Consider the following 25,720-nt stretch of genomic DNA (forward strand, 5'->3'; position numbering starts at 1 on the left):
AGGGGAAACAGACTGTTCAATAAATATCAATAAGGATTACTGTTAAGGTAAGCTATACACAGTTTCTCTTAGTCCATAGATTTTGGATCCCCAGGAAATCATATATTATGTATGGAAGTCTCTCCAACACAGCCTGCATCTCCAATAGCCAACAGTGGTCATGTTTTTAATAAATAGTTCAGGGTTTTTATCATCTCAGTATCCAACTCATGAATAATAAATGCCTTTTTTTTCCCCCCTCTAAGGCTAATTCAGCAAAGTCTTCATAGACTTCGCTTCTCTTTTTTTTTTTTCTTCATTGGTTCAAAACTTTCCTTCAGAGTTTTTTTTTTTTTCTGTATTTCTTTTCTCCTTTCCTTGTCATCACTACTGTTGTGTGTCCAAAGACTTTTCTAGCTTAGCTTTTCTCAGGAAACACAGGTGCCATCAATCGATTCTTTCCACTTTCCCAAGGATCCTTCCTTCGTACATGGGCAGGATGGTTTCATCTTCCCAAATCTCTTCAAACACCGCGCCGCAGTCGAACTCGTCGCTGGCTTTTTTGAAGTAGTATCTGAGGTAAGGAGAATTGAAACACAGTTAGGAATCAAAAAGGTAAAGCAAAGGAGGCTTGAACCACAATGTTTCCAATCTCTCCCTCCTAGGATGCTCCTCCAGCACTCAGCATAGTCAGGAAAAAACTCAGGGTTGCTCATGTCCAGCAAGGACATGATTTACATTCATGAAAGCTGGGCAGAGGGGACAGCAGTAGGGAAGGGGAGATTTAGACTGGACAATAGAGCAAGTTCTTCACTGTGAAGGTGGTGGAACACTGGAACAAGTTGCCCAGGGAGGTGGTGGAGGCCCCATCCCTGAAGACATTCAAGATCAGGCTTGATGGGGCTCTGAGCAACCTGCTCTAGTGAAGGGTGTCCCTGCTTACTGCAAGGGCGTTGGACTGGATGACCTTTCAAGGCCCCTTCCAATCCAACGCATTCCATGAGTCTATGAAGATGAAAGCATCACCAGGGCTACAGGGATGGTGATGGGACAGAGGGAGCATTGCAGTGCACACTCCTCAGCAGTGACAACAGCTTCTACAGTGAGTAAATTACACATGTTGGTAGTGGTTATCCTCAGCAGTAAATTAAATCAGAAAGTGGAGCAATTTCTGGTCAAATATCTCATTTTAAAAGCAAGTAAATACAGTTTCATTTTAAAAATAAATACAATTTCATTTTAAAACTAAATAAATACCATTTCAAAGCAAAGCATACTTAAGGCTCCCCTCTCTCCCCACCTTCTTTCTTTCATGTGTTTTCTTCTTTCAAAGCTGAAGCCCAACATTAAAATTAGCAACTGTTATTAAAAGGAGAAGTGTTTTAGGCACAGGGATGGATTCAAAGGAAACCCTCCCAGCTTCCTCCAATGCAAAAGCTGAAACTCTGTGGTACTCCCACTGAAAAACAAAAGGCCTGGAGCCTGACACTCCAAACGCCCAGATGCCTCCTTCACATATCCATTTTTAAGTGCCAGAAACTCCTGTATTTGTTTCCTGACGCTTCCCAGCAGCCCAAGGCGTGGAGCAGAGCTGGACCAGGCTGCGGGCCGTGACACGGGGAGGTCAAGTAGCAGTGTCCTGCATTCCTGCTCTTTTGCTCCGGGTCGTTAGATCATGAAGCCAACGCTCCCAGAGACAAAAAGCACCCCCACCCCTCCTGTGTCAAACAGTAAGGACCCCTCTATTATCCTGAATTAGACCGTTCAGCCTCTTGATTAAAGGTTCCTTTTATCCCGTTTGGAGCTTTCTTCCTTCTAAGGCTGCTTAATTGCATATGCACAAATGAAGGGCTTCCATTCAGAGGGGTAGCATTTAGGGAGCCTGTCCGTCTGCCGCCGCACACCTCCTCGGCCATGCCTGCTCCCTTGCAAAAGTGCTTTGCCATCTGATCACCAGGGATGGAAAAACCTTCATCAGATGGATTACAGAGAGAAAAAAAAAAAAAAAAAAGACAAAAAAAAAAATAGCCCCTCCCCTGTAGTTTCCAGACAGGGCTGGCAGATGTTTGTCAGGGAAAAGGGTTCTGCAATTATTACTTTTTTAGTTAAAAAAGGAGATCCAATTCAGCTGCCTTTGACTATTAAAAGAGCCACATCAGGGGCTTAGAATTTGTTTGGTTTGGGTTTTTTGTTTTTTGTTTTTTTTTTTTGTTTGTTTGTTTGTTTAATTGACTTCTACTGCAGAGTTTTAAAACACAACAGAAATCTATTTATTTTGAGGTACTTTAAAATTATTTGGGTAGGGAGACAAAAGCTGGGGTTTTGGTCAAAGCAGTGAAACCAGCTCCACTCAAAGTGCAGTTAGGATTTATTTTGGCAGAGTCATTCCAAGCTGAATTGACTCAGGTTGTGTCTTTAATGGCTCAGCAAGGAAAAACATCTTATTTAAGTCCTTCAGAGCCTGCACTCCTTGAAGTCAATGACCCAGCTCCTACCAACTTTCATGCTGCAGGTCAAGGCCACAATTCCCCAGGCCAGCAGCCTTGAAACCAACCCAAAAAAAAAGAAAAAAAAAAAAAAAAAAGCCCAAGGAAAGTTTGAATGAATGACAAAGAACTTTCCCCTCTTCCCTTTCCCTTTCTCCACCCCTCCCCAGATAACAGTCTCTCTTCCTCATAACTTCCTCTACAAGCCCAAGCACTGGCTGTGTTTACAGATTTTTTATTGGAGAAAACACAATCTGACCTTTTCCATAATTACAACCTTATTTCAGAGAGAAAGAAAAAAAAAAAATGGGGGGGGAGGGAAAAGAAGAGGCAAAGCAAAAATAAATAAATAAATACTCCCCCACAACATCTTCAAACAAGTCACTCTGCTCCTATTTGCTCAGAAATGGGCTTTCCATTGAAACATATTTTATGTGGCAAGCTTTGCTCTCTTTTTTTTCCTCTCTCTCTCTTTTTTTTTTTTTTTTTTTTTCTCTCATTTTTGGGACATCTGGCACCAATCGAGGCCTGGCCTTACAGCTCTGTTTTGAACCGCTGCCATCTTCAGCTTACCCGACACCACCCAGGTTTTTTGTGCATGTATGTTTGTTTTTTGTTAACGCCATCAGTACTAAATCACTGCTTAATTCCTTCTCTTTTTCTCTTTTTCTTTTTTTCCTAGGGGTGGGGGGAGGTGGCAGGAGGAGGGGAAGAAAGCCAAGCAGTGATTTCCCGGCGGCTGCCCCACGGCGGGGCCGGCCACTGGGCTCTGGCATCGCGGGAGCCCGAGGTACCCGCCTCACAAACTGATCCAATCAATGAAGAATTTGGAGAGTGGAGCATTTCTGCATGTCTTTGTGCATTAAATGAAAGGCAAAGGCTTCAAAGACATGCTTATTAAATGTGCCTTAAAAAGAAATCAATGCCAGATGTGAGCAAAGCAGTCTAGTTAGTGCCTCCCCATAACACACACACACAGACTACTCCGGGCACTGCGGACCTCTTCCCTGAAGGTCACCCGCAGTTTCACTCAAAGTCCAGCCAAAAGTCAAAGCTTAGATCAAAATGATTCCCTGGAGGTACACACATTTGTGTAATTAGTTTCACCTTGTGTCTGTGCAAGATAAAATACTGGGCACCTACCCAAGTCCTTTTTATAAATTTCTGTATTGTCTTTACCCAGGTGTAAAGGGGTGAGATCTAAGCAGAAGGTTGTTTCATCCTTGTCAGTCACTTAAAAACATTTTCTAAAGTAATTACAGCCTGACAAGGCACAAATAATTGCACCTAGAGGGGCTTTTTTTTGGGCCACAGAGGTTTTGATAGCCTTGTCCTGCACTCAGGCATCACTCAGAAAGTCACCCAAAACAAACAACAAAAGGCTAGGGGTTTTTTTGAGGGGGTGGGACTACATGGCCACTGATACAGTAGCAGCCCAGTAGTGAGGCTAGAGAAACTGCTCTGCAACTGGGGCAACAAGGCTGCATCAGCTGGAGGGTTTAAGGGTTGGAAAATGGTGTAATGGTGTAAAAAGGCCAAAGACCTCTCCTGCAGGTTGTCCAGGTTGGGTGTACTTGCAGGTTGCTGCCATCTGATGGCAGCTAGGTGGGCTGCAAAGAGGGTTTGAGGGACAGGTTAGTGGGGTTCCACTGTGCCACAGCCATAGACAGACCCCAGCTTGGCATCCCCCAGCCTGAGAACACCCTAGGGTGACCTACTTCTGAGCTGCAAAGGTGAACTTTCCAAAGCTAGAGACAGGCCAGTGATGGAGCACCAGCTGGGAAGTCCTCATACCAAACCCAAATGACCATTTGTAGGTCAAATCAGAGGCTGCCAGTTACAGGGCAAGCCCTTCAGCTCTTTGAAGCACCACCAAATTACTGCAAATTCAAAACTTCATGCTGGAGCTTCCTTCTCCTGCTCACCCTGTGGGCAATGTGGCCAAATCCACTGGTAAAGTGCAGTGAAAGTAGGCAACATGAAGCTACTGACATGGGAACTAGAGGAGCAAGGGAAGCAGTAAACTGGTTAAACTGGGAGCTAGGCCCTAGAAACCAGATAGGCAGGGTTTGTTGGTGTTTCTGAGGAGGAACTCACTACTGCTGGTGGAGCTTTCCCTTCAGGGCAGAGGTTTTTCTTTCCCTAATGAAAACAGAAGTGAGCTCCCTGCACCTCAGCTACACGTCCAACACCCCAACCTTTCACTGACCCCATTTATGGCCACACCATTGAAAACAAAAAAAAAAAAAAAAAACCACCAACCAGGAGAGAGAGAGAGAAAATAAAAACTTCAAGGAGTAGGCAAAGCACCAAGATGAATGTTGACCCCAGTGTTGAAACTGAACCCCACTACCCCACTGCTCCACACCTTTGCCACAAGGCCATCATCCCAGCTTTTCCTGGTATTCAAACTTTTTGGACATGGGCTGGAGCACAAAGCCTGCCAGCTTGCATCCTCATGCAACTGGGGGAAGAAGCTGGGCAGGGAGATGGAGAGGAGTTGGCCTCTCCACCAGGGGCCCTTTCTCCATCTCCAAGTTTGGTTTGAGTAGGAAGGGCTTAAGATCAGCAGCCTCTGAAAAGTGAGGTGAATGTGTCACTGCAGGCAGACCTGCAAAATATCTGCTGACTGTTTTGACTTACTCAAGTATACTAAAGAACAAACAAGTCACAGCTTCTTACCTGTAATTTCCCTTTTTGCTCAGCTGTTCTTTAAAGTGCCCAAGTGTCAGGCTCTGGGCCTTTAACATTCTCCTGTAGGGAATTTCTTCTCCGCAGAAAAAATAGGTGACAACCAACTCACTGGAGTGAGAGGTGTGAACAACTGGCAGTTTCTTTGGCTCTTTGTGACTGAAAAAGAGAAAACATAGACAAAACCCTCTATTTTTCCATTTGAGGACAAGCTGTTTCACCACACTCACCCCAGCAGCATGCTGGTCAGAAATACCTTGGATGTGACCCAAAAAAAAGTCAAGATATTCCTGTAGCCACCAGGAATTTGTCACAGTGTTTGCACAGCACTTTGCTGAGCTCTTGCTTGCTGTGACGGTGAGAGGCTCAGCATCACAAAGCACCCAGCCTCTCTTTACTGAAAGAGTGGTCAGGCACTGGAATAGGCTGCCCAGGGAGGTGGTAGAGTCACTGTCCCTGGAGGTGTTCAAAACATGTGTGGATGTGGCACCTCAAGATGGGGTTTGGTGGCCATGGTGGCGCTGGGATAATGGTTGGACTTGAGGATCTTAAGAGGTCTTTTCCAACCCAAACAATTCTGTGATTCTATGGGCAGCAGAGACCTCAGCCCATTTTTATAGAATCATAGAATGGTCTGGGCTGGAAGGGACCTCCAAAGGTCATCTAGTCCAACCCCCACACCCCTGCAGTCAGCAGGGACATCCTCAACTAGACCAGGTAGCCCAGAGCCCTGTTGTGCCTCACTCCCTCATTTTATGGATAGGAGAACTGAGGCACAGGGGTTAGATGCCTGCTGGGAACATCAGAGAGAGGACCATGGGCTAGGCAAGCAGGCCTAGGGCTCACCATGGACTAACCTCTACTTAGCAAGCCCCAGCATTGCCCACCCCTGACTTTAAAAGGCTTGTTTCATCCACCTTCATGCAAAACCTCTGCCAAGCTTTCTCCTTGGGCACAAAACCACCTGCAACCACCAGCAGCTAAGAAAGCAAAGCCACTGACAGTTCTTCACCTGCAGTACACAGGTGATCATCTTATTTTTGCTGGTGAGGAGCATAAAATTAACTGGATCTTGTCACTTGCACTGAGCAACCTTCCTTAAAGAATAATTAAAACAACATTAGCAGCAAAATGGCAACACTGTAGCGAACGCCATGCAGCCAAACCTACAACTGCTTCTGAGGCAATGTACACTTGGCATGTCAAGAGGTCACAAAGTGTTAGTCCGCAGTAATTTAGTCTTCCTAATTTGTTCTAAGTCTTTGTAGAGTGGCTTCAGAAAAAAAAGCTGCTAGCAAAGACAGCTGGTGGACTTAAGGTCAACCAATTAAAAATGAAAGGCTCTAGTCAGGTGGCTCAGTCTGGACTTCAAACATTACTCATTGCTTAAGATGAAGAGGGTAAGAAAGAAAACTTTAATTATTTAGGCCATTTTAGACCTCTCTGTAGCAGATTTCTTGTTAAAAGAACCATCCTGTAATTAGACTAATCCAATCTTTGTCCACTTTACAGGAATGCAAGTTAAAAAGAGCCAGAGACAAGATTTGAAAATGTTTTGTTCTTTCTGTAAGAAGAATGTTTGAAAGCCAAAGGGAAAAAAAAAAAAAAAAGGGAGATAGGAGAATTTCCTCTTTTCAAAGCACGACCCATTTAATGAAAATATAATTCTGAGGCAGATACATAAATATCTCTTTCCCAGGCCTTTTCCTGCACGTGCAATACTCACTCTTCTGTCGTCAGACTTGCATTGCAGAACGGGGAGCTTCCCCCCGGCACGGCAGTGCAGTGGTTTCGATCCCTCTGCTGATTTGAGGTTGAACATCTGAAGAGGAGAAGGGGGAAGGTAAGAAAGGAAAAGAAAAAAAAAAAAAGGCAAAAAAAAAAAAGCCCCAAAACTTTTACCAAAAAAAACCCCAAAAATTGTTGAAATCCAATCTTTCTTAATTGAAGTCTCCTGTGGGTCGTTAAGTTTGCTCTTTGTATCAACCCTCACATGTTGTAAACAATCAAAGGAAGAATTAAAAATGCTGTGGGCTAATTTCTCCCTCCATCCCCAAATGAATGATAACCAGTCCAGTTCTCCACTTGGTATGTAGCTGGAGTCCATCCCAGAGGAAAAACGGGCAAATTACAGCCATCAAGAGAGTGGAAGTAATAGTCTAGGATTCAAACTATTTGTGCTGGGGTAGGGTGGGGTTGGAATAAGGAGGCTCATCTCTGGGGCTCAGCCAAGCTGTGCTGTCACGCGTCCCCACGGCCTGGCCCCATGGCTGACCCTCTACCTAGGTCCACGTTCACATGCTGGCTTGCCCACCACCACCCCGATCGTCAGCTGAGGAGCACAACCAGCACCCACCAAACCTCTCCTACCCCTGCTGGCTCCCCAAACCCCACCATGGCACCCAGTGCCATGCCTCCCACTGCCCTTACCGTTGCTTCTGCGGCTTGGAGACCTCGGCAAGCCGCCGGCACGCTTCTTCCAGCTGTGCCAGGGTGTTGGGTGGGGTGAGCGGGGGCATAGCAGGGTCCTGGACGAAGGGGTGGGCAGGCTGCGCCCCACGCGGGTGGCTGCTGGTCCCCCATGGGTGGTGGCGGCCGGGGGCCCCCTTGGCGAAGTCAGAGCTGTAGGCCTTCTTTGTGCTTTGTGTGCTTGGGGAGGGGAAGAAATCGGGTTAGAAAAGCTGGAAAATATGACTTTAATAGCAGCTCCTATTCTGCTCGCTCCCTCTCAAAAGTCTGTCATAACATGAAAGGAGGTTTATTGCCAAAAACATGACATTTTTGTGGTTTTTCTGGTTCTGCGGAACAGCTTTTATATTAAACCGGAGGAGCAAAGAGCCTCATTTGTTTGCAGCGATTGTAAAAATAGACAGCCCGTGTAATATATAAATATTTACCGGCAGCGATAGTGCTGCAGACAGCTGCCTGTTTACCTATGGGGCTTGTGCTTGTTCTGTCTCTCGCTCTCCAGCATCCACTGCCAAACGTTCTGTGCCCGGTCCGCCTCGCCCCCTGGCAGTTGCACCCCGCCAGGGCCAGGCAGCACCCCGTCCCCGACCGGCAAGGTGATGCTCTCCGCTCCTCTGCCCGGCCTCTTTGGCAACGTCCCCGTCCTGCTGATGGCGAGAAGAGGACAGGAGACCACCATTAGTGATAAGGAAACACCAAGCCATTAGCCCCCCTGCAGCCTAGGGGCTGGCCCCATCATGACAGTTTGGGGTTGGTACAATGGAGATGCTGATGACTTACCCGAAGGGCTCCAGCGAAGGGAGAGGGGGGTCCATGCTTTTCGGGTGGCCCTTGCATTTGGGGTAGCAGTAGTAGTCACTGCCTGCTGGGCAGCAGCACTGCACCCGCTGAGCTGCCTCCGCTTCGATCTGCTCCTTCGTCTTGGGCATGGTGTGGTGGTGAATGTAGTGGTGGTGGACGTGCTTGGTGGTCTGCTTGGTGATGAAGCCCTTACCCACCAAGGCGCACGCTGCCGGTGAGGCTGCGCTGGGCTGCAGCTTGCCCATTGGCAGGCGGTCAGGGGAGTGGGCACGGGGGCTATGCCGACCCATGCCGGGTGACTGGCATCCAGGGGTCTTCAGCACACGGGAGAGATGCTCATCCAGGATGGCCTGGGGGTCCTCCTCATAGCTGCCGGAGGGCAGGAGCGAGAGAGCATGCTGCGGGTGCTGGGGGTTCACCATTTCCCGACTGCTCTGCAGGCTGGTGGGGAGCTCCGATCCCTCCTTCTCTTCGTCCTGTCGGCCAAGTGATGGTGAGGAATAAATGTAAGAGGATGGGGAAACAGCAAAGCATGTGCTGGGATGTACCCCCCACCCCTCCCTCTAAGGGCTCATGAACCACAGTGAGATGTAAACATCTTCCTCTCCATGGGCAGGATATGGCCCTCTCCCATCCCTCCCTAAGCACACTGCAAGCTCTGCCCAGCTCTGGGAGGGTTAATCCTCCTACCTCCTTGATTTGCTGCAGCCTCTCCTCCAGACTGTCCATGGTTTCCTGCTCCTGCTTTAGCTTCTCCAGCCGGGAAATGAGCTCGGCAGCGAAGGCAGCTGGCTCCACTGGGGTCATCTCCTTGGGAAGGCGGTGGGTCCTCTACAAGAAGCAGGGACAGAAGGCACAAGGCATGGTTAGCGGGCAGCGCAGGGTGCTTAGCCGGAGCGGCATCGCCAGCCCCACTACGCTTGTTGTGTCTCCATGTTTGGATGAAAAGAAGACCGCAACTAGGCATGGTCTGCTCTGGATTTTTATGAGCTAGTGCTGTGGCCTCATGGAGTGACATCCTCCCCACCAGCGTTTGCCTTCGGCAGGAGCAGTTGGTCGCACTCTGAGGAACCCCGCTTGTTCTCTCTGTAGTACAACCAGCCCATCAGTAGCTACTCTGAAGTAGAAAATCTTCAAAGACTGTTGTCAAACATCAAAAAAAAAAGAAAAAAAAGAAAAAGAAAAAAAAAAAGAAAAACCTCTGAGGTGGGAGGGAGAGACTTTAACTCAAGGAATAAAGTGAGTATAAACAGAAAGGAGTTGGAAATTAAAAAAAATAAGATGGGGGAGAAAAAGGGAAAGGAGAAAAAAAAAGAAGGAAAAAAAAAAAGAAGAAGTCAAACGGTTGCAGATCAGAGAAGTGCTGGTAATTTATTTCCTGGCTACACACTGGGCACCTTTGAGGTAGTGTTGTCTCAACAGTGTCCTAGATCTCTTCCCCCCCCCTTCCATCTCTTTGTACAGAAAATGAAGAAAGCTGCTGCAGGCTAGCGGTGCTACACTGCTGAGCTTGGCTGCCTCAAGCAGATCTATCAAGGGAAAAAGGGAACATCTCCAAATCAAGTGCAGAATATAAAAAGGCAAAACGCGAATTTCTGCCAAAAGAAGCAAACATGGCAGGAAAAGGGGAGGAAAAAAATAAAAAAAAAAAAAGAGGAAAGAGAAACCACCCACCCAACTGTGCCCTCCCTCTGCCACCCCCACACACCCCACTCCTGCCCCCACACTCCCTCGTTTCCCCCCCCCACCCCCCCACCTCCAAAAGCAGAAAGCTGAACTGCCAACTCTTTCACATACTACCCACCAGATGAGGTGGGGCCTCTCTCCGGCAACCACTTAGCTCCAGAAATGATGTGAGGGTAGAAAAAGGCCACTCTGCTGGAAATTGTCACTCTTACACAAGCTGGCTCTATTCAGTCCCTGATCAAAGCACTGCCTTACAGAGAAAGTCGATTTGCACGCCCTGGGACAAAATAATCTAATTTACAAGCTCAGGCTATAGAACTTTCTTTAGGGAGGAAGGGGAAAGAAAGAAAGAAGGGAAAAAATAAAAAAGAAAACACCAAAAAGAAAAACCACATAAACCAACGCCACCCCCTGCTCCACCAGAAATATCATTTCTGATTTCTTGCTGCTTAAGACAGCAGAAAGAGGAATTTTAGCATATTAATCTCAAGACAAGGTAAGTTTACACTCGTCTGTGTAAACAGTTTATTCACTGCAGGAATCAGGAGTCTGCAAGTCAATGGAATTAGCAATTCAGGGAGCTGATTTCTGCAATGCTGTAGATTGCAGCCCCTCAGAGCCAGGCACCTTATCTGCTGCAAACATCTCTCCCCTGGGACATCCTGCTGCCCACCAACCTGCAGACCACGTCCTTTCAAAGGCCATTGGTGATGTCCATCAGGCCAAGCCACAGTCTGCTCAGCACCAGAGTAAGTGTCAAGGTGGTGGTGAGAGCCCAGGCTCTCACTAGACCCAACCAGGGCATCTCCACTTGGCTTTAGGCCAGAAGGACAAATTCAGTGCCACAAAAAGCCCTAATCAGCAGCTGGTTTTCAGGGAAAGACCGAAAATGTGATTGCACAGAAGAAGGATTCTGCAAGGATGCTGGGAGCACACAGCTCCTGCCCAACACCAAGCAGCATCCCTTCTCTGGGATGGAAATACTCTCCTCTCCTGCTCCTTTCCTTCCATGTGTTCCCATTCCCAATGCCATAGCCAAATTTGGATCCTTGCAGCTCCCACCTGAACTTACCGGAAAATGAGGTAGAGAAACTTGACCGTTGGCCTTGACACTCCGATGCATTTCCCGCTGGAGCTGCTTCTTGCTCCCAATCCTGTATGGGGGGATCCCATCCCTGCACATGGAAGAGAGATCACCATCAGTTGGGGCTCTCCTTGTGCTCTAACCAAGACTCTTCTCCATCACCTCTGAAACTAGCCAGGCATACCATAGGCCCATGTTCCCAGAGGTGCTTGAACCCTCTGGATGTCACCTGAAGCTTCGAACATCTGTTGGCCTGGGAATGCCTCTGCCACCACCTACATGGATGTGCAGCAATTAAGCTAAAGGTGAAATGCAAGCTGAAAGCAACAATCTATGGGAAGACGCCCAAAGATCCCACCAGCTTCACTGCTGAGCCACCTTACAGTAAGGTCCTTCCACTGCTAAGTATGCTTTTGCCCTTTATTCCTGTTTTTTTCCCCACTGAATGACACTCTCTAAGACCACAACTTCCCTCAAGCTCTGAACACCCCATGGAGTGTCAGCACAGTGGAAACAAGAAGGAAGAGGTTGAAGATGGATGACCACCAAAAGGTTGTTCCCCATCCCTAGCCCTGCTTAAGACCTGGGATGGTTGTCCTGCCCTGAGGTTGGCCAACACAAGCAGGCCACAGGAGGCATAAGCAAAGCTGGGCCATACCCTCCCAGGCAAGATGTTGCTTCCCTTGGCCACAACAGCTCATGGCCAAGAGGCTGTGAGAGGAGACCAGGTGAGGAGCACTGGTGGGAACAGCCCCCTGCACAGCCCTGCTGCAGGCATCAGAAGGTGTCTTCATCTGGCCAAGCAAAAAATAACCTCAGTTAGGATTAAAGGGACTGCTACAGGCAGCGGGGACAGCCGGAAGAGCATGCCTGGAGATCCTGAATGTCTAATGCTACCCCTTCCCTCAGACTGGCTGAACACCCTTGATCTCCAGTCCCATCCCTTTCATCCACCTGCCCCCACACCTGACTCATCTCCTGAGTGGAGAAAATAGCTCCTGCCCAAGGAGGAGCAGTGGCGGCTGAGCAGACAGCAGTGGCCCCATGCTGCTTCCAGAGGAGCCAACACAGCATGGTGCCCCTGTGTGCTACCTTCTGTGGTCACAGTGGTGGTGGGCACACACCAATGTGTTTTGGACATGCAGCTGGAGACATGATGCCAGGGAACACCTTGCTGGAGACACCAGGTCCCTTTTCTCTTGAGGAAGATGATTAGATGCCACTGCTCCACACTCGAGCTTTGAAGCACGCTATCACAGGCCTTTGTGAGGATCTTGGCCAAAGCTTTCAGTTGCCATTAAATTGTTTTAATGAGCAAGATCAAGCTCCAAAGCCTGGAGTGAAAGATTGGGGCAATTTCATCTTAATTAACATGGAAAAATCTTTACAATAAAAGAGAGCATGATGGGACTGCAGAGATAGTCCTTGATGCCACAAGATGAACATCAGCCTCCTCTAGACACAGTCTACGAGCACACATTACACTGCAAGTGAAAGGAGCTAATTGTCCTCATGTCCCCCTTGCACAACACAAGGCTCTGGAGTGTGCTTTCTGGGGAAGCAGCCCACCACACACCAGCCATCACAGCCAGCCAGGGCCACCAATCGCAGCTGCTGGTGGCCACCAAGTCTTTCTGCTCCACAGATCCATGGGGTATTAGGGCTTAGGGCACATGACATGCCTTAGCTTTGGGGGAAGATGAGGAAAAAGCAAATTTAAGGTAAAAGCCACATCAACTCTACCTTCAGAGAAGTGTTTGTTAACTGAGGCTTACTGAGATAAGGGTCTCTTGGGGAAGACCTTCAATATGGGGAGAACTCAGTAAAATAAACCCTGCAGAGGTAAAGCTGCCAGCATGAGCTGGGTACCTGCATACACATGGGACTAAGCCTGTCAGCATCTTTAATGAAAGAGATGGCCTCTGTAACTGGCAGTCCAAGAGGCCAGATGGGGAAGCAGCTGAAAGGCTCATGTGTTCACATGAGGGCACCCAAGGTCATGACCAAGAGAGCATCTCACTGTCCTCCTGCGTTCTCCACCTCTCTCCAGGTCTGCAAGTACAAGATATATCTCCCAACCCCTCTGCTACGGCCACCAAGCTGGGAGCACGTCTCCTTGTGGGGTATCCCCAAGATCCAAGCTCTTGAGAGGGACTGTCTCTGCCCAAAGGGACAGTCCTGTGGAGCAGAAGCAGGAGCTTACACCATTCCCAGGCAGAACAGTTTGAAAAGGAGAAGGAAAAGCAACGCTGGCCCGATGGAACAGCTCCTCACTTCAAGATATTCCCTTGTTCAGGTCTGTACAAAAGCTTCTCTTGCCCCAAAAAGCTCCTTTGGTTGCACCAGAGAGCCCCACATCAAACCTTCTGCTTCCTGCCTTTACAGACCTGCCTCATCAGAAGAGTTTTACAACTTGTAATGACACGTGAAATGAAAAAAAAAGTTAAAAAAGAACAAAAAATAAGTAGTTCTTTGGGATGGGAAGCCTGTGGAGCAGCTCAGGAAAGTCAGTTTGGGGAATGGGGAGGGACTTTTGCAGGCACTTTGATGGGTGCTGTCTAAACAAGTTAGGCCAGGGGGTGTTGAGGTTAGACATTAGGAAAAATTTCTATACTGAAAGGGTTATCAAAGACTGGAACAGGCTGCCCAGGGAGGTACTTGAATCACTATCCCTGGATGCATTTATAAGCCATCTAGATACAGTGCTCAAGGATATGGTGTAGTAGTGGCCCTGGGAGAGATCAGCAATGGTTGGAACTGATCTTGGAGGTCTTTTCCAGCCATAGTGATTCTGTGAACTGAGGCCTTCTACATAAAGCAGAGAGAAAATGGACAACAGCAGGGCTGACAGGATGACCACCAGGAAATCCCAGCTGCAGGAGGGACGGATGGAGCCGGAGCCAGGCTGAATACAGCAAGAGGTACGGGGGGTGGGGGAAACCCTGATGCTCCTCAACCAGGAGAAAGTCCCTTCTAAACAAATGGGCTGAGGTTTCAGGGCAGGACAAGGGTTAACCCCAGCTCTCCAGGTGCCACCTCTGCCCTTGCTCCAGCAGCAAACATTTGCACTCCCTTTCTTGGCTACTAAAAGCTGTGGGCTGAGGAGCTTCAGAGTTTAGGCACTAAAGTTTAATTATAAACATTTCAGCTAACCAGGCTGGGGGTAAGCCAATCTGTTTCTGGGGGGAAACACTAGTTTGAAGTCTTCTACCCAGTCAGCTGCCATTTAAGCTGAGCCAATTATCTTAGCCTTTTGACTCAGATGTGCCTGACCTAACCTGAATGTAGTTTTACTGCTGCTTTGAAATATCAGACTCATGCGCATATGCATTCACTCCCATCTTCATTTGGCAACGGCTCTGAAACAAGTCTCTGATCTTGCCAACATCAAAAGCCTGGTTTGTAAGATAAGGTAATATTTGAAGTTTGCTCAGCAGCATTCCCCTGTGTCCAAAGTAAATCCATAAATAAGATATAAGCAAATAAAAAAAATCCCCTTTCCTCTTTCCACCCCCCTCCTCCCCACCTCCCTCCTCAATCAAGAAATGGAAATAGGAATTTGCCTGATGCTTTGTGGCTATTGCAAAATAGATATGGACAGCCTGAGCCCTGGCACCTCTCATCAAACAAAACATTATTTGGAGACTTCTGCTCATTCCAGCACAGTTCAGATGTAGATTTATTTTTACAGAACGCCCCTCACTTCACTGCTATGTCTGACAGACTTTTCCAGAACAAGTTTTTCCTCTTCACTTGATAAGCCAAAAGAACTGATTTGCATTTGCACCAATGAAGAACAAACCCAGGTCCTCTGTTACAGGGGGAAAACCCTCCCAGGCAGGAGAGCACCCAGGCTCTGGGTTTGTGCCCCAAACACGTTCACAGCATCCTCAGCCACCAGCAGAGCCAGGTGCCAGGAGAGGCTGTGGCTCCCACGTGTTTCACTGCAATCTTGGCAGCAGCCCTTCTCCTCTGCAAAGGAAGTTTTACATCAGCCTTAACTTTAAGCCCAGCCTCCAAAACTGCCAATTTTACCTCTCCCACTTCCAAAAACACCCCACATCCTGGCATGCCCGCCGATGAAGCTTGGCTCTGGGGACGCCCAGGCAGCTCTGCAGCAGGAAATATTCCTTTTATTGCAAACCCGACCATCCCGCTGCCCCCTCCCCACTCCTCCCCACCGCCCCCCAACCTGGAGCTGCAGGCAGTTTAATCAGCCAAGCTTCCCCAAACTCTCACAGCCTGCACTGGCCATTGTTAGGGCAGGAAAAAACAGGCAGGCTCCTTTCATGCGCTGCTTTATGGGGAGCTCCTATTCACTTGTTCAAGCAAATTTCAAAGCGGGCTGCTGCCCTCTCATCCCCGCTAAGCTCCCCTGGACTAACAATGGGCTGAAAGCGATTCAGTTAAGCCTTTCATCCACCATGCACTTTATTTCTCACTCAGTGCTCTCATCTGTATAAGGCCTACAATTGGCATTGCTGTGAAGAGAGGGTATAATCCTAGCCCTGTGAATCCTAAGTGACCCTACACTGGTCCAGAAATGACTAACCCAATGAATGCTCTGTTGACACATGATCACATACAACCAGAGCCAGTAAGAAGAAATAAAGAAGTCACCCTATGATTCAGCTCTTTTATTTAATGCCAATATTGTTCAATAAGGGAATCTGGTGGGACAACAAACTATTTTTTTCCATAATATCAGTTCAAAACACACATGTGCATTAAAAAAAAACCAACACACACACCAAAAAACAACAACAACCACCGAAACAACAAGCTTTTGTTTACACATCAAGGGGTTTTGGTAAATCCTGTTTTCTGTGGTGCATCGTCAGGCAGCACTATTGGCTTGAAAAACCCAGCATGCAAACTTCTCCAAGGAGCACACAGTAATCACTAGACCCATCTGACAGAGACACTAGGGAATGTTTCACCAAGAGATGATGACCAGGAATGCAGCACTGTTTACAGCTGGGCTTTTCTAGAGCATTTCTACTTAAGTGAAGATCATGAAACACAAATGGCAAAATCCACCTTCTGCCCAGTTAAGAAAATGGTCCTCAGAAGTACTAAGTGAGGCCTACCATCTCCTCTACCCCCAGACACAAAAGTACCATTTCTCTCCTGCTGGGGAAAGCAAACTGAGGCAGAACAGCCAACAGACTTGCTTTCAGTTGCACACTTCTCAGCAGAGTCAGGAGGAAAAGAGAGTTCCTGCAATTCCCAAGCTCAGCCACAGCATCATCTCTCATCCTTACTCTCCTGAAACACCCAGAGCTGATCTATGCAGCTCCATTCAAACGGCTCTGAAGACTGCCCCAGCCACACTAGATGAGCAGCTATTTGCCCCTTTAGGTCATTGGCCTTACTAATGTAGATTCTGCCATTAATGATGAACCTTAATTACAGAAAGTACTTCCTACAGGAAGTAATCTCCTCCTCTTTGATGACTGATAACTAGTTCAGGAAGCCTGGCCTTAAGACAAAGGCTAAGGGAGATATGCTTCTTGGGTTAGTCAGGCAGCACCATTAGCATCAGGGAGAACATGTTTGCTCAGCTGCAGTTGCAAAAGGGCAGCAGAGGGATCCATGATTTTACTCCATCTGACACCTCCACTGACTGATGAAGCACAAGGCTACCATGCCCTGCTACACCTCTCTGTTTGGGCACACACCTCAGTTTGGGCAGCCCCTGGCCAACAGCAAGCAGAAGCAGATGATGACCCTGAACCCACCACTCCCATAAGACCCCATGGTGCACCAGCAGAGCTGATTCCCAGATGGAGCACCCCAAAAGGACCCAGCCAACAGAAGCTACTTACACACTGCTGTCCGTCATCGACATGGAGTCGTCCGTCAGGGCATCACTGGATATTTCGCTGTCATTGGCGCTGGTGGCTGGGGCAAAAACATAGCCAGAATTCACATGGTATGGGTTAACAGGGTCATTCCTCTTGAAGGACCTAGGGACAAGCAGAACAGGAACCCAGTTACCAACCAGTCAGGGGCTAGGAAATAGGACACACATTTCATGGTAGTGCTCTCCTTACCAGCACCATGCACACCACCTGCTCAACCTCTTTAGAAGCAACTAAACATCCATTGCTCAGACCAGCATCAACCAGGACATGCTCCATCTAAACACACCCAAAGTCCACCTTTAAAGATGCTGCTTTAGCATTTGAAGCACGCATTAGAGAATCCCAGAAAGCATCTCTGCATAGCTTCAAAAACTTGGTCCTTAAAGTTTGATGCTGCACTGCTGAGGTCAGCAGGAGTTTTGCTGTTGACATCAGCAGGCAAAAGATCAAGAAGTTCATAGCTCAAGTTCCACTGAAAGATTTGGAGGCACCAGCTAATAAAGCTTAAGTCTACTCTGAAGACAGAAGTTAGGGCTCCTTAGGGAACACACATGAGAACTACCTGAAACTACTGGAGCAGGACCACTGTGTGTCAGAGAAGGAATGGACAGGGCTGAAAACTGTGGTCTCAGGGTTGGCCTCCCAAAGCCAGGTGTCATCCTTCAGCCATTACACAAACATGCAATAAAAAGGCCATTCTTGTTAAACAAGAATCTACTACTTGTTTGACTTACAGTTTTGTGCATAGAGTTGGGTGAGGAGGAGGATGGGGGATGTCAGGACAGGAACAGCAGGTTGTATGAATAGGCATGTGGGTGACTGATACCAACACCTTTAGAGAAACAAGCCCAGAGTCCAGCCTGGATGCTGAGTACCCAAGCAGCACTCTTGTGAAAAATTCATGGGCAGCGACACGAGCGTGGCAGGGTCAGCACCACAGGGTCACCATCACATAGAGGGAGGGACCTGGGCTTCCCCCTGCCCCTTACCACCCATCACTCCAACTTCCCAGCCAGGATCAATATACATATCTTCAGCAGGCGATAAAGGGATTATGCAGGGAGGTTTGAAAGCCCCATGTTAAGGTGCACATTTTGTTCCTCTTCCAGGGAAAGATGGGGTTGTTAAGCTTCTCCCTTTGTATATCAAAGCAAAAGGCCTTGTCATCTGATAAGGACTGCTGATTTTAATAATTAGGGCCACTTACCCAGGACTTGGGGGCCTAAGGAATGTGCCAGCAGGCTGGGCAGGGTTGGTTTGGTTTTTTGTTTTGTTTTGTTTTTTTTTTTTTAATGGTCTTTCCACCTCCCTGCCCCCACAGGGAGGGGGTTGGATGGGACCAGCTGGGTTGAAGTGAGCAGCAATGTCCTCCCACCGCTCTCCATCCCTCACAAACAACCAGGCACCCCTGCTGCCCGCCCTGCATTCCTGCTCTGCCAGCACTGAAAACATGAGCTCCACAAAGGCCTAAGTTAAAAAAAAAACCAAAACCAAAGAAAACCCCAACACACTAAGAAAAGGAAAAAGGAGAAAAAAAAAAAATCAAAGGAGGGGGGAAAACGTGGTGGGGAAGATAGGCCTCTCTGGTATGAGAGGCGCGGGGCTGGCTGCAGGCAGGTATTCAGCCCAGCCGGGCCTGCATTCCTTCCCGGAGGAGGCCAAGGCATTTCTGATGGGGAGATCAAGATGTTAGAAAATATATAACTGGGAAGAAGGAGGGGAAAGAAAAAGAAAAGAAAAGGAAAAAGAAAGGGAGATAGTAAGGAATGCCACAGGAAAGAAGTTAAATCTTCAAAGATAAATTAATTCCACATGTGGGTGAAAGCTAAGTTCTCCTACTAGGAAAAAGCTCCTCTAAAAACCATGCAGTTTTCTACTCAGATTCAGGGGGACATGCAGTCCAGGGGACCCTTGCTAGGTCCTTGGTGGGCTGCTGGGTCCACTGTGTAGGGGACACAGACCTTACAACTACTTGAGTTGAAACCATCTCACATCTTGGACCACATCTACATCTAATGCTCTGAGGACCACAAGGTTCAAGGGTGCAGGAGGCTCAGGAGGCTCCCCAGCACAGGACCACCACCTTGGTCAGGAGGTGTCTGTGTAATCCCTCATTTGCCCTGATTTGCCCCGTTCTTCCAGCAGAAGATTGCTGGAGAAGCTGTGGCGGGGGCAGAGGCAGCGAGTCCCTATGAGTATGGCACAGGGAGAGGAGGTGTGTCCCAACAGAGTGTTTGGAAAGATATAATTAGAGAAAGTGGCCAGAAGAAACTCATCTCCCCATCAGCACTGGCCTGCAGTGCCAATTCACCTACCAGCACCTCATGGCCACAAAACAGAATTCCCTAAAGCTGACATTGTTAAAGCAAGCCCCCACACTCCATCTCCAACCCCCCTTCAGAAATCCTCATGTCCTTTTAAGAAAAGCCAGTGGGGGCTAGGTTTGCTAAGTTCAATTTTTTAAAATTATTATTATTAATTCTTATTATTTTGTTTTTAATTTGACCACCTCGCTGCAGTAATTGCACCCAGATGCATCAAGCTGCCTGCAAGGGTTTTAAATTCCAAGGGAGAGCGGTGGTCTCCTGCCACAGATGCTGCACACACAAACACCCAGCCCAGCTCCAAACTCCATATGCAAAGTGTTTTCAGCTGTCAGGTAGCAGTTGCTCTGGAGCTTCAAGGAGAATGTCTGATGTTTCTCAGCCTATTCTTATCTTGATGCGATGACACACAGCATGTAACTCTCTACATGCTATGTTAGGCAATGGGCATATCAGAGGTATTATAATGCCATGAAAATTGCTGGGGCTCTTGGTTGTAGCCCATGTTATGAAGGTGCCATTTTACTGTGGGGTGGTTTGGTTTTGGTTTTTTTTTATTGTCATACTCTGCTGCTTAAGAAATAAAACCACTCTTGGCAGTTCAAACCACAGATTTATGCAGACAGAGAAGGACTACAAGGTGCATTTTGAGGCAAAATTGAATCTCATTAAGTATTTTCTTGGGACAAACATCACTGAGCAATCATGGGTTTAGAAAGAAAAAAAAGGGGGGGGAGGCACCAAACCCTCACACATAAACCACCCCTCCCCCCAAAAAAAAGAAGTATATTTTAACAAAACTACAAAACTATGTTAATCACAACTTCTATGCTCTAATTGCAGAACACTGCTTCGAGCATAGCTTTACAATGGCATCATTTACTTTGATAATTGAAGCCAAACTTGGTTCCAATAACTTCACACACAAGGAGCTCCACCAGCAGGTCCTTTCAAAAGCTAGGAAGCACTGGGAGCCGGCAGAAGGCCATCTGCAAGCCCCAGCCAGTCCCACTGATGCTAGAGCTTAATGGGAGGCAGATGAGTCCACCTTGGACTGCACAAAACCATGTTATGGAGCGGCACTGCAAAGGAAGAAGCACTCTCTGTGTACACAAAGTCGTGCGTGATAAATTTAGAAGCGCGGATAAATAATAGCTGGAATTTCTGGAGCATGGGGCCAGGTCCAGCACAGCGTGGGGAGGCCAGTTTTAACCACACCACAACCTACAGGGGAGGGGAGTTGCTTTGAAGGACAAGAGGGAGGTTCTACATTTAAAATACTCCCTGTATTAGGGCTCCAAATAGACAGCCAGCAGCGTGCAGCACACGCCTGGTTTGCAGCCAGGTGCAAAAACTGTGTTTTCACTTGACTTCTCCTGTTCCTGTCCATCACTGATGCTGGGGCCAAACAAAGTCTTTCAGCTTGCATGGTGTCTGTGGTCTCCTGTTTGCTGTGGTTTTGGCAGTGACTCCCTGCCCTGGGATTTGCAGGTGGTCTCCCATCCAAACAGTGGGCTGGCCCAAGATCACTCTGCTCCCACCATCAGGTGTGCTCAGCCCAGTGCTCCCAACTTTCACTGCTCTAATCACATTGAAACCCACCGAAGCGAACAGCAAGAGCCTGCACAGCACTTCAAAACCATAACGTGCTGAGCAGAAATTCTTTAATTCCATCACACACACGAGGAGGGAGGTGTGGTTTGGCCACTCACCAGGAAAGACTTTGTGCAAGCTTCAGCTCCAATCCTAAATGCAATCCTAAATGCTGAGTGATGAGAGATAACCCATCCATATGCTCATCAGCTTCTAGCACATGCACGCACAAGTGGCTTCACAAATGGGTAGCTCGGGGAGGAACTGAGAAAGCATCTCAGCTTGACCTCCCTCTCTTTGCATTGAGATCTCTTGGCCCCATGGAGAGCAAAAGCTCCTGGAAATTCAACAGAAAGTGATCAAAGCAAAATGCACTACCTAATGTCCTAGGAGGGTAGATCTGACATGTGAGGAGCATGCTGCATTAATCCCTGGACAAAAAGAAAAAAAAAAAAAAAAGAAAGGGAAAAAAATAACAACCCAGCACTAATCAGGCAAGCTGCCACAGTTCTGCGAGAGCTCTCCTGGACAAGGCACATGTGGGCTTTTAGCAGGGCCTGCAGCTCTGGTAGAACATTACAGCCAAGCCCTTCCAGCACTGAATACCAACAAAGGCTGAGAGATAAAAGCATCAAACATCCCCCTCCTGGAAAGCAAGCGAAGGGCAGCAGTTCAAACCAAGTTCTGGAGAACAGCAGATGCTCAGTTAACATTCAGGCATGAGATGAAGATCCCAAACCCCAAGTCCTCCACAGACCAGCTGCCAGTGAGAGCCCCTTCCCCACACAGCCCCCCAGCAGGAGAGGTTCAAAGGCCACACCAGGACAAAGTGCATCCCTCCTCCTGTCTGCACCCATACCCATCACCCCTCCATCACCCCTCTGCTGGCAGGATGGGCCTCCAAGTGAGGACCAAAAGAGGCCTCTAGCTTAGCAGCACTCTCAAGGGCAAGAGGACCCTCCCAGCTCCCAGCAACTCAGCACAGGGAAGCCCAGCGCAGCTGGAAGCTCTCCGCAGGGCAGGAGAGGAGGGAGCGCTCCAGCAAAGCCTCCACAGGAGAAGCCTGATGTCCTTTGATGTCCATGAATCACAGACATGCTCTCAAAATTCCTGTAAACGAGATGTCAAACACTCACCATACCAAACCCCAGCCTCCTGGGCCAGCGGAAGAGAGCGCACATCTGCCAGCAAAGCCCTCTCCCCTCAGCCCTGATTCAACAATCCACGTTTATGGCAAGGGTGGGGAGAGGAAAGAATACATTTTCAGAGGATTATACAACTCATCATTTGCTCATCAGAGTCTCTTTCCCATCCCCCCCCTTCACTTTGAGATGCTCTTACTTTCTTCACCCTCACACCGCTGTGCCATCAATGTTTCCAACAAAAGAGAAGGTTTCAGCAACACAGATGCACCCCAAGACAAGGACACAGAACGACCCTCCTCACATCCTCACAAGCTGCCACTGCTGCAACCACCTCTTAATGAGTCTAACTTTAAGTGCGTAGCCAACAGGGGAGCACCAAAGATCTGCTATTACTCCCTACCTGCAACATCTCTACCACCTTTAACTGCTCAATGTTAAATATCCTCCTGCATGCCTTGGCTCAAAGCCACCCTAAATGACTTGGACATGACACCAACACCCAACGCGACGGGAGAGGCTGCCCATCACACACAGAAAGCCAAAATAAAAGCAGATCTGGTGCAAGCTGCAGAGTTTGATGTAATAACTGCATGCATTTCCTCCTCCATGACCGCACAATTGCTTCCCACATAACCAACATAGTTAAACACTGGTTGATGGTGGAGCTGGGGAACTGGTAGGTTACATTATTCATGCATCTCTATGATCCACTCTACTACTGCTCTTAATAGGTTTGAAAGTTGAACCAATAATTAACGTATGTCCGGAGGACATAGCTGCTCTGAAGTTTTTGATCTAAAAGAGAACTGAAAGAGCCAAGAGGGCTTAAGAGCACAGTATCTTGTTTTCCTCTGCATAGAGGGGAGAATTAAAAAAAAAAAAAAACCAAAAAAAACCAGGCAAATCCAGCCAACACCTCCCCCAAATTCCAGTGCTGGGAGGTGTGGGGAAGCCCCCAAAATCCAGCCTGTCCTCAACACCCTGCTAGGTCCTCAGCACACCAGCCCAACAGCCTTCCTTCCAAAAAGCACTCCCAAAGTCCTTGAAGTTAAGACAAAGCACCATTTCCAGGGCTTCCCTTACCTGTACCCGTTCTCGATCGTTTCCGTGGCTCTGACATTCGCCGTAACCCTCAATGTCTTGCTGGATAGTCCAACCACCGAAGGCAAGATTTTGCTCTTAAACTCTGCACAGCTCCACTCCTCTTCTTCGTTCAAGGTCGGGAGATAGCCACAGACAACTTTTAAGCTCCCCAGTCCGTTGCTGCTCATGTAAGCAGGATTTTCTCCTCCACTCCTTACATATTCGAGGTATATATCAGAAGTTAAAAACATCTGGTAAGCATTTTCCTCCATCACAGTCTGAATCTCAGTCTGTGCCTGATCAAACATGATGGAATCTATCTGCTGCTTCTTGATGCTATCCCTTATGTAGGTCTTGGTAGCAGGCTTGAGCTGCTTGGAGACGATGCTGTTGTTCTCGATGTACCTTTTGTATATAGCTTTGGCTACTCTTAAAGTTTTGGTATCCTTAAGGTCCATCTGCCTGAAGCCGTTGCAGGCAAACCAGAAGTCTAAGGTATCCACACATTTTTCCCTTTCCAGGAAGGTCCGAAAAAGATAGGCACCATCTTGATCTCCCAACAAGGAATGCAAGGATTTGGTCCATCTGGACAGAGGGGAGTCTGGGGATGCGCTGCCTTCCGGCTCCCCGAGCCCATTCTCATTCCTCCGCGGGGCAGGAGGCACCGGCATGGCCTTGAAGCTTTGGCTTTTGGGGAGAAACGAGCTGGCGAGTTGAGGACATGGTGCTTCTCCCTCTTCCCCCGGGACAGGGGGTCGGGGAGCGTCTTCCCTGAAGCTGCTGCTGGGGTCTGGGAGGTGGGCGAGGACCACAGCGCTGCTCATGGTTCCGGAGCCCGATGGGGAGAGGAGCTCCCAGTTGCTCCAGAAGCTGCCTGCTCCTCTGCCTGCCTCTGCCTGGAGTCAGCAGGGGATCCTCTGAGCCTCCTCTCTGCGAAGAGAAAAAAAAAAAAAAAAGGGGGGGGGGGTGGAGAAAAAAGGAGTATTGATCTAATCAAAACCAGATCCTCCCAACATCAAAGACAAAAAGTAAACAGGCTTTTCAACTCTTCACAGTCGCAGAAAAAAAAAAAAAAATGAAAGAAAAAAAAAAAAGAGCAGGAGAGAAAGGCAGGGCAGCGGGAGCGCAGCTCTATCGCCAGCCCGATCGCGACTATCGAATCCGCTCCGCTGAACTCCCGCCGCACTTTTAGCGGGGTAGGGGGGAGGAGGTGGAGGGGGGTGGAGGGTGTTGCAGTGGGTCTCCCCGCTCCCCCACAGCTCACGCCAGCACAGGGCGTCCCTACCCCGGCATCTGGTTTCCATTTCTCACCCCCTCGATACCCGCCTCGTCCTCCTCCTTCAGCGCGCATGTTGCGCGCCCCACCAGCTCCGCGCAGCCGGAGCCGCGTACCCCCTACCCCTTCCCGGGATGGGCTTTCTGGGGAGCTTCTTTGCCGAAACGAGGTGTTGGAGCAAGTACCCCTTCCCCCCCAAAAAAATACTTGGGGGGTGTGGGGAGCCTCCTGCGCGGTGGAGGTACCTGGGCGCAACGAGGCATCCCGGGCCGGGCAGCTCCTAGACACCCCCCGGAGCCCGGAGCCATCAAAGCAGGCTCCGGAAAGAGGAGAATAAATAGAAGGGCGCACCGGGGAGGGGGTTGCAGCCCTCGGGTGGTGCCAACCTCAGCCGACCGGGCTTCCCGGCGTGCAAAATAATAATAAACAGTAAAAAATAATAATAAATAATGATAATTAGAATAAAAACCTGCTCCAGAAATGGCGACGGGCTGGGAGGAGAGAGGTCGGAGATGGAGCTGCTAAGGGGGGCGAGGGGGAGGAGAAGAAAAAGTCCAGAGCGACTTAGATCCTCCGAGCCCTGTGCAACAAGCCGAGCCCGGCCGCGCCCGCGGAGGCAGCGCGCCCGCGCAGCGCAGGCAGAGTAAAGAGCCCACGCCAAAACAAAAAATTAAAAAATAAAAATTACAAAATAATCCGTATTTAAAAGCAAAATAAGCCTCCGGGAAGGCGGCCCCGTTGCCCCCGAAGTTGCAACTCACCGCGGAGCCGGAGGTCGCTTCGCGCCCGCGGCCCCGCCGCTCTCCGCCGCCGGCAGCGCGCAGGCTGGCCCCGCTCCCCCCACGCCCCTCGCTGTCCTTCCTCCTCCTCCTCCTCCTCTCCTCCCCGGCGGTGCAACCGCATCGGAGAGCATCGAGGAAGGGGGGCTGGGGGGGGATGTGGGAGAGGCGAGGGGGCTGCGAGGGAAGGAGCCCACTGCGATCCGCACCTCCCTCCTCTCCCTCCCCGGGTTATTTATTTTATTTATTTTAAATACAAAAGCGCTGGTCCCTCCCCCGCCACCTCCCCCTCCCGCCCCTCCCCGCGGCCCCGGGCTCTCCCCGCCAGCGCTGCGCGCATCAAAGCGGAGGCCGGCGGAGCGAGTCCTGTAAGGGTGGTAGCGCGGTTCCGCACCGCCAGCCACGCTCCTGCGTTAAAAAAGAGGCAAAAACAGGAGTAAATGTTTTTTAAAAATTT

The 25,720-nt window shown here is 48.9% G+C and overlaps 1 protein-coding gene across 2 annotated transcripts; it reads right to left on the reverse strand.

Annotated features, from left to right (window-relative positions):
* Positions 1 to 426: 426 nt before the first annotated feature.
* Positions 427 to 24,032, reverse strand: AXIN2 (axin 2). 2 transcript variants are annotated; one of them, XM_054393851.1, is made up of 10 exons: positions 23,209 to 24,032; positions 17,025 to 17,165; positions 11,185 to 11,287; positions 9,117 to 9,257; positions 8,406 to 8,902; positions 8,090 to 8,272; positions 7,587 to 7,805; positions 6,883 to 6,978; positions 5,148 to 5,315; positions 427 to 553 (listed from the first exon to the last, which is right to left on the reverse strand). In XM_054393851.1, exons 1-10 carry the CDS (start codon positions 24,030 to 24,032, stop codon positions 427 to 429), a joined length of 2,499 nt encoding a protein of 832 aa, XP_054249826.1. The 2 variants fall into 2 exon arrangements, with proteins under 2 accessions (XP_054249826.1, XP_054249827.1); XM_054393852.1 differs by lacking the exon at positions 8,090 to 8,272.
* Positions 24,033 to 25,720: the final 1,688 nt, after the last annotated feature.

This window comes from Indicator indicator, chromosome 29 (assembly GCF_027791375.1).
Source record: "Indicator indicator isolate 239-I01 chromosome 29, UM_Iind_1.1, whole genome shotgun sequence".
Taxonomy (NCBI): Eukaryota; Metazoa; Chordata; class Aves; order Piciformes; family Indicatoridae; genus Indicator; species Indicator indicator.

Excerpts from the sequence above, each read along its gene's own strand:
- AXIN2 (XM_054393851.1), bottom strand. The coding sequence starts at position 24,032 with ATGAGCAGCGCTGTGGTCCTCGCCCACCTCCCAGACCCCAGCAGCAGC. Across the intron at positions 9,258-11,184 it reads TTTCTCTACCTCATTTTCCG|AGGACCCACCGCCTTCCCAA; the intron begins GTAAGTTCAGGT and ends TGCTTCTTGTAG. Across the intron at positions 8,273-8,405 it reads CCTTCGCTGGAGCCCTTCGG|CAGGACGGGGACGTTGCCAA; the intron begins GTAAGTCATCAG and ends TCTCGCCATCAG.